Source organism: Phoca vitulina, unplaced genomic scaffold (genome assembly GCF_004348235.1).
Source record: "Phoca vitulina isolate PV1807 unplaced genomic scaffold, GSC_HSeal_1.0 scaffold20, whole genome shotgun sequence".
Lineage (NCBI taxonomy): Eukaryota > Metazoa > Chordata > Mammalia > Carnivora > Phocidae > Phoca > Phoca vitulina.
The window spans coordinates 30,870,578-30,879,274 of record NW_022589723.1 but is presented as its reverse complement, the minus strand read 5'-3'; the positions used below and the strand labels follow the sequence as shown (position 1 = coordinate 30,879,274).

Genomic DNA, 8,697 nt, shown 5'->3' with positions numbered 1-8,697 from the left:
ATGGCCAAAAAGGGAGTGGGCAAGGGCTTGCAACTGAGTTCTCCCCTGCCGGTCCGCATCCTGTGAAGGGGTGTGGGGAGCCCTTTCTCTCTCACAGGAGTCATTCCAGATTCAGCTCAGTTATTGTCTCTACAAGCCATGCCAGCCTCCCCACCCACCCACCCAAATGCCTCCATCCAGAGCTGTTCTGTCTTAAAGGCTGGGCTCGCAGAGCCTCTTCCCATCTGTTCCAGCTTTCCCCCATCTCTTCTGAGCTCTGTCTCCACCGTCTGAACCTCCCCTGCAGCAGCCAATTATCCTGCCTGTCTTCTTCATACACCCAGTATACTATCTACCCTCCTTCCTGGAGTTACGTATTTTTCCTCTCCCTATTTTCCCTTTGCTCTGATTTCTTCAATACTGTTTTATTCCATTGTGAGTTTTTTGTTTTGCATGTTGCCTTTAGCCCTCAGTGGATCAAGACAAGCGTGCGTAAACCTTTGTCTTGGGCTAGACTCTAGGCTTTCTGGACCCCTCTAGCAACTACAGCTACATTAGACCTAGCACTGTACTGGTGCCTAATTCTTGCCAAATGACTGGCAGTTGGATTAACACCACTTAACTCACTCCTAGCCATGCTCAGTTATTGGCCCATTCACACACAAGCCTGGATTATTGAAATCCTACCCCCGACACATTCCACTGGCATTGTGACCCACCACCTCTCAGCAGAGCCCAAATAATTTGAGGGTTCAGACCCCAGCCTCGTTGTTACTCTCTGAATTTCTTGGACTGATCACCACAAGGCCCAAGACCTGCGTGTCTCAACCAGGGAGACAGAAGTTCCATGCAGCTCCGAAGGCCAGCCTTATAGACCCAGCCACGGCTCAGCGAAGACTCCGGGATATCCCCTCCTAAAGGCCAGCCCAGGATCACAGTTCTGGTGTCGCTGAGGCCACAGGCCCCGGGGCGCCGGGAGGCAGCCTAAGGAGGAAGGTCTGCAAGGAGCCGGGCCGTGGGAAGCCGGCCTTCTCCCTGAGCAGCCTCCAGGTGCCACCCTCGATGGCATAGAGCAGCGTAAACATGCGGTTGACCGTATAGACCGTGTCGCCGCGCACCACCGCCGTGAAGAGCGCTCCCTTGCTGTTGACAAACTGGCCAGGCAGTGCCGTCCACTGGCCCGTGGCCAGGTTCAGGCAGTCGATGGCGCAGTGCAGGAAGTCGTCTTTAGGTCCGTTGCGCACCACGTAGAGACTGTCGCGGTGGGCCACCATGCAGTGGCCGTAGCTCTGCGGACGCCGCAGCTCGGCCACCGGCAGCCACGCGTCCGCCCGCGCAGCGTACTCCACCACAGCCGTGGTGTCGGCCGGCCGCCACAGACACACGAAGAGGCGGCCACGCGCCTGGGCGCAGGGCACGCCCGCGGCCGGCTGCGGCAGGTCAGCCACGAAGCTCCAGCAGCCCGCGGCCGGGTCGTAGCGCTCCACGGAGCTCATGGGCGTCCTCTGGAACTCGCCGCCGATGGCATAGAGGCGGCCATCGAAGCCGGCCAGCGCCGTGTCGTAGCGCGGCTGGTGCGGGCTGGGGAACTGGCGCCACGTGCCGCCGGCCGGGTCGTAGCAGAAGCCCAGCTCCACCACCTCCTTGCTGGCGCCCCGCACGCCGCCCACGATGTACAGCTTGTTGCCCAGCGTGGCCACGCCCGCCAGCAGCGTGCTGGCCTCCAGGGGCAGCGCGGCCAGCGTGCGCCACGCGTCCTCCTCCTCGTCCAGGTAGCACACCGTGCGCGACGCGTCCTCCAGGAAGCCGGGCGCCGGCGTGTGCGTGCTCACGGCCACGTAGCTGCTGGGCCGCAGCGCCGCCACGTAGGCGCGGGCCTCGGGCAGCGCCAGCTCGGCCGCCAGCTCGCGCCCGCCGTCGCGGATGAGGAGCGCGGCGCTGCGAAGCACGTCGTGCAGGCCGAAGGCCGCGGCCGCGTCGCACAGCAGCGCGCAGTTGTCCGACGTGAGGCTGTGCTCCAGGAAGCGCGCCAGCGCGGGCGCCTGCAGGAAGGCGGCGCACTCCACGGCCTGCAGCAGCTCTTCGTCGGCCGCCAGCGCCGGCCGCTCGCCGCGCAGCACCTGCAGCGTGGTGTGGAAGCCGCCAGCGCTGAGCGCGCCCAGGCGCACCTCGGCCGCGCGCGTCTCTCGCATGCCGGAGCGGAAGAGACCGCGGAAGAAGCCGCAGTGCTCCACCAGCAGGGCCCGGTCCGCCTGGAAGAGCTGGCCGCCCACCCACACCTGCACCGGGGGGAGCTCTGGGGCCCGTGGCATGGCGAGCCGGAAGGGCGGGGGCCGCCGCGGGGGGCCTGGATTCAGCGGCCACTGCCTCTGGGGCTCCCCCGGAACGGAAAAAACTTCCAGGGGGATATAAATATATCTCCCTGGCTAAAGATAGTACGGCTCATGTGACGTGGTGGCCGGCAGGCTGGATGGCTGTGAGCCCGCGGGCGTCGGGAGACCTGCAGGGTCACTCGCTTCCGATGGGAAATAGTAACAATAGTGACTACATACGTATTGAGTACCTATTGCATGCGGGGCACTGTGAGCGCTGCTTACAAAGATTCCATCTTTTAACCTGCACGAAAGCGGCTGTAATGTTCTTGTACAAGTGCCCTAACTCTGACCTTGTTTCCTCAGAATGTGACCAATAATAACACCTCTCTCATGGTATTGGGACAATAGTCATAAAGTGTTTGAATTGAGGCTCAGAGAAATTGCATGACTTGTGCAAGGTCATTCAGCTGGGAAGAAGCAAGGACAGGATTCATACCTAGCCCACCCCATTGATTGGTGGGGGGCCCGAGGTACTTGGGCACCAGAGGGAGAGGTAGAGCAAGATAGAGTGGACCAGGCTGACATCTGGAGCAGGTTCTAAAGATTTTATTTCCTTACTTACTTACTTATTTATTTATTTATTTATTTATGATGTATGTATTTAAGGGAGAAAGAGAGTGCACGCGAGCGCTTGGGAATGGCAGCTCAAGCAGATGGCTCTGAAGTCAGAGACCAAAGCGGGACTCAATGCCATGACCCTGAGATCATGACCTGCAGGAGCCAAAATCAAGAGTCCGCGTTTTAACCAACTGAGCCACCCAGGCGCCCCATGGGACAGGTTCTAATTTAGCTTGAACCTGTGACCCTGACTCTGAGCTAGTTCAATCTCCTTTTCAGCCTTGATTTCCTTCTCTGTAGAAATGGGAGGGTAGCAGGTGAGCGTCCAATAAACCTCTCAGTGTGGAAGTACTCCTTGACTTGGTTTGGGAATAGGAAGCTGATTACTCCCCACTCATCCATCCATTGCTCTTTTCTGGACCTTGGGAAAAGGTAAGTGGGGCTGCTGAGGGGATCGTATGTCTATAGATGGGAAGGGGAAGGGCTTCTTGAAATAATAGTTAACACTGAACTTGCACTGTGTGTCAGACACTTTTGTAAGCACTTTGACTCCTACAGTCCTTGCAATAATCCTATGAATAGATACTATCATTTTGCTTCATTTACTACATAGTTACCCATGTATTGCTTACAGAAACTATGAGTTTCTATTTCATGGATGCAGAGACTGAGGAAGGCACCAAGAGTTTAGTGACACGCCCAAGGTCCCATGGCCAGAGAGCGGCAGAGCCTGGACTGGCTTGCAGCCAGTCTGACTATAGAGCATGTGGCCCTAACCAGCGTGCTCTGCTTCCTGTCTGTGCTACAAACGCTGGGTATTCAGCTCTTGCCAGGAGGTCACAACTGGAAGGAACTTCAGGCTCATATGGTTTAACCCCTTCATGTACAGTGGAGGACCAAAAAGGGAATTGCTCAGGGTCGTGTAGCATGGGGCAGACAGCCCCAGGCCTCCTGCTGCCCACCCCAGGGCATTTTCCCTACTGCAAAGAACTTTCCTGGGTGACCAGCTAAGACTTTGGTTTCCAAAATGTCAGGTGGAAGGGAGCTTAGTGATTATATTCTCCTGCCACCTTATTGTACAGGCGGGGAAACTGAGGCCCAGACCCGTGTAGGATGGTATCTGCCATTCAGGACATGTTCAACTACAGGCTTTCTTCAGGAGGATGCAGTGGCTTCCAATGACAGAGCCAGAGTTGGGAGGGGGCAGGGGAACTTCTCTCACCCCTAGGACACACACACATGCACAGATCCTCGCGTATGAATCTGCAGACCCAACACAAATGTGCTTCTTCTGCCAGGAACTCCCACCCAGTTCACTCCATCAAAGCAGGGCTGGGATATGGGGACCACTTGCATGAGCCTGGGAAGCCAAAGGCCTGGAGGAGGCAGCTAGAAATATCCGGGACACTCTGCCCCAGGGACTAGACAGGAAGAGTAGGAGGAGATAGAGGGGGTGGGCAGGAGTCCTCACAAATACTATCCCAGGCCCTCTGCCAGACTCTCTCCTTCCCTGAGGCCAGACATTGGCCGAAAGCATGACAGTCCCTGTCTTGGAGGTCAGTGGACTCTGCGGTGCCCAGTCCTGATTCTGTCCTTGCTGGTGGCCCCAGGGGTAGGGAGAAAGTGTCTGACTGTTCCCATTTCACAGGTGAGGAAAAGGAGGCCCACAGAGGGCATGGACTTTTCCCTGTTATGAACAAAGATGTGGGACTGGATTGAACCATGTCTGCTGCCCAGCCCAGTACTAGCCTTTTCTTAGGGCAGGGAAACAGCTGCCTCCTGCCAGGCCCAAGCCAAGGAACAGGGTTGGGGAGGGGCTGACCCCCAGGGGAACAGTTTCTTCCCAAATGGTCTGTTCCAGGCACCTGGTAACTGGCAGATAACAACAGATAGAACCACTGCCTGGCCCTCTCCTGAGAGGAGTGGAAGGAGAGCAACTCTTCCCAGCTAAAGCTGGCTCCCAGTGCCAATTTTTCACAAGTCCAGCACTGGCTTCAGTGGGTTGGGACACTGTGCACACCCCCAGCTCCGACCCCTCAGCAGCCAGGCACTGGGGAGGGGGCCACCCAAGGTGGGGGTTCATGGTTCTAAGGCTGGGATGAGGACCAGCCCTTTGGCCCTGCTCCCAAGGCTCCAGTGGGGTGTCGTCTGCAGCTGGTGAGAGTTTCCTCTACCCAGACAGTGAGCGTCCCTCTGGGACTTGGAGAGAACAAGGAACTATCCTGGCTGTGGGCAGCCCATGGAGTTCCCAGGCTCTGCCCGACCTCAAACCAACCTCCCTCTCTCCACTTTGCGCCCCCATACCTTGCGAGGTTCAGGGTGGGAGCAAGGAAAGTGGGACTGTGTCTGTGTCAGACTCTGAGCCTTTCTAGAGCGCATACCCAGCTTTGTTCGTCTCTCTATCCACAGTGATTGGCACACAGTAAGGGGTCTGTTAAGTGGACTCCTGGGCTCTAACCTAAGTGGGAGTCCCCAGTGTGATGGAGGAGACACAAGCCCTGTCCCAAAAGAGCCTGCAGTCTGATAAAGGAGACATAGCCCCGAGATGCCCCGAGCCTGATGGTGGACCCCTGGCCTTGCCACCCACGACAGTGTTTCTGCACACAGCATAGTGAGGAGCTTGCCTGGGCCCAAGGAAGAGCACTGGACTAGGAGTCAGGATTCCTGCTGGGCTCTAATGCTGGTACTACCACTGACTTGCAAAAGCTACCCAACCTCTCCAGACCTCAGTTCTTCATCTGTAAAGTGGAGCTTGCAGCTGACTCTTAAGGTTCTGTTCAGCTCTGAAACCTGAATTTGTCACTGAACAGCCACAGAAGTGTTTGTCATATTGTGCCTCCAGGGAATGCAGTGACATCATCACAAAGGGCTCCCAAAAGCTTAGCTTTATGTGGAAGTGGCTCCCCAGAGTGTGTGTGGCAAGGGTAGGATCTGGCATCTGGAAATCTTCACAGGCCCCTACCTGTTTAGACCTGTACACACCCCACTCATCGACTTCAGACACATCTATTGAACATCTCCTCGTTCACTGCTGGGCCAGGTGCCACATCCTCTTCATTTTGAGTACCTCAGAGCCCCTTATAAGAGCCTTGAAGATTGGGGGTAGGGGATAAGGAGGGTTGGCCTACTTGCCCTTGCAGAATGACCTCTCTGTTGACCTTCAGTGTCCAAACTACTGGTTGCTAAACAATTGTGGCTTCTTGGTAGATGGGTGAGAAGTATGCGCTGTTCACGTCCAGGGGGAGTAAAGGTGAGAAGTATGCGCTGTTCACGTCCGGGGGGAGTGGAGGTGAGAAGTATGCGCTGTTCACGTCCAGAGGGAGTGAAGGTGAGAAGTATGCGCTGTTCACGTCCGGGGGGAGTGGAGGTGAGAAGTATGCGCTGTTCACGTCCAGAGGGAGTGAAGGTGAGAAGTATGCGCTGTTCACGTCTGGGGGGAGTGGAGGTGAGAAGTATGCGCTGTTCACATCCAGAGGGAGTGAAGGTGAGAAGTATGCGCTGTTCACGTCCGGGGGGGAGTGGAGGTGAGAAGTATGCGCTGTTCACGTCTGGGGGGAGTGGAGGTGCGAAGTATGCGCTGTTCACATCCAGGGGGTGTGGAGGTGAGAAGTATGCGCTGTTCACATCCAGGGGGTGTGGAGGTGAGAAGTATGAACTGTTCACGTCCGGGGGAGTGGAGGTGAGAAGTATGCGCTGTTCACATCCAGGAGGAGTGGAGGTGAGAAGTATGTGCTGTTCACGTCCAGGGGGAGTGGAGGAAACTATCTTTTGCTTTTTTGGGCCATGGACCAAACTCTGGGTGGGACACTTTCATATCTTCTCTTCTAACCCTTAATATTATCCCTATTTTAAAGATGAGGAACTGAGGCCCAGAAGAGCAAAGTAGCTTATTCCGTGGTCTGACAATAAGTAGCTGATTCCAAAGGTCTTTCGGGTCCACAATGGGCACTTCCGGGTGGACAGGCAGCCCAGATGAGGAGACTGAGGATGGGGAAAGGGACTGGTTGCAGTTGTGAGGTTGGCACTGTTTTCCTCCCAAGCCTCATAGGAGGGGCAGACTTTGGACACTTAGCCATCAAGGCTGAGGGCCTGAGTAACCAGCTGGCAACTAGTTTAAATTTCTGACCTAGACGAGAGTTATGGGTCACATCATCCCTTCCTGCAAGTCATGATGGAGTTTCCTTACAACACCTCCTTGAAGTGGTCACCCCCTTGGTTGCCTTCAGTGTTGGGAGGCTCACTTCCTCTAAAACAGTCCCTTGTAACTAGGGACAGCTCAGATGGTTCACACCAAGCTCAAATCTACCTCCTTGCAGTGCCCATCTTACTGGTTGGTCTGAGTTTTAAAGTTTTAAAGCCTCACACAAGCAGGGCCATAACAGAGCCCAAGTTTATACCCAGTTGGGCCTACGGAGCTCCACAGTTTACCCTCTCTCCAGGAATTCTCTGATGAGATTGGTCCTCTCCCGATAAACCCCAGTCAGAACCAGTCTGTCCTCACAAGACTGGGGCCAGCCCACGAAGGTGGCTGGAACTTGACTCCCACTTTTTTCCCACCTACAACTCAAAGGAAAACCCTTGGGCATTAGCTCTGTGAGTGATTCTGGCCTGAGGGTGTAATGTAAACAAATTTTTCCCAACACTTTACAGTCTTAATAACACAGCTGGTTTAGCATTATCTCCTACAAATACAATTAGGCTGAGTCAGTATTCACGTCCTATCCCGGAAAATAATTTTCCTTCCAGGTTGAGAAGTTAGTATCATCAGGCTCTGACCCCCAGACTCTCTGCCTGTTGATCTGGCTTTCCATGGTTTCTTTTTCACGTGGGTGGGTAGATTAACTGGGGCAAGGAGGAGGAGTTGGGGGGGTGTTGGAGGGAGAAGGGCTGCAGTGAGAGGTCTCTGAGACTCCCATACCCTACCCCACTCTAGCCCTGGAGTATATTTCAAAAGAGAGGCTCCACTGGGTTCTAGAAAGTACTCAGACCTGATGCTATCACTATTAGGCGTGAATCACATCATGGAATGTTGGATTTATTTCCCCCTTCCTTTAGTGCTATAGATGGGGACACCAATGCTCAAAGAAGTGAGGTGACTCGCCCAGGGTGACCTTGTGAAAGAGCTGGGACTAGATCCTAAGGTCCACGTTTCCCACATGGTCCCTTTGCTCTGTGTCCATCATGACCAGATTTACCCTGGGTGGCAAAAGAAATGACAGGTGACCCCTCCCAGGCTCATCCACCAATCCTAGAATCATTATAGGCAAGAGAGAATGCCAGCGTTTAGAATAAAATGCCCCATTTACACACTAGGCGCCAAACACATGCAACTCATTAGCTCCCATCAGGGAGAAAACCATAATCCAAGATGGGTTAAGTTTCTTGAAGCTGGACCCATACTGAACATGAAATGTTGGTTAAGGCTCCTTCCCAGGAGCCAGGGTTCTGCCTTGGGGGTTGCAATGATGCCTGAGAGTCCCCATACCGAAGGGCAGGGTAATGTGGTGGGGGAAGTTGTGTGCCAAGGCTGAGCTGGCTGTGACCGTGACCTAGAGAAAGGGCAAGGCTGGGAGTTGAAAAAGGCAGGCTTCCCGGAGGAGGAGGCAGGGCCTGCTCTGTAGAACAAAGGAAGGAGTGGATTTTCTTGCAGGTGGGAAGAGATTGAGCGGAGGCTTAGACAAGGCTGGAAACATCCTTCCCCTCTAGCCCCCTACCCCGGGCCTCCCTCTCCCCGTGCGAGTCCTTCCCTGCAGGGTCCGGGGGCGATCCGGGCGGTGACAGCGTC

At 55.2% G+C, this 8,697-nt stretch overlaps 1 protein-coding gene across 1 annotated transcript; it reads right to left on the bottom strand.

The window, feature by feature from the left end:
• Nucleotides 1-911: 911 nt before the first annotated feature.
• KBTBD13 (kelch repeat and BTB domain containing 13) lies at nt 912-2,291 on the bottom strand. The gene has a single exon (XM_032417321.1). It carries the CDS (start codon nt 2,289-2,291, stop codon nt 912-914), a length of 1,380 nt encoding a protein of 459 aa, XP_032273212.1.
• Between the last annotated feature and the right edge of the window lie 6,406 nt (nt 2,292-8,697).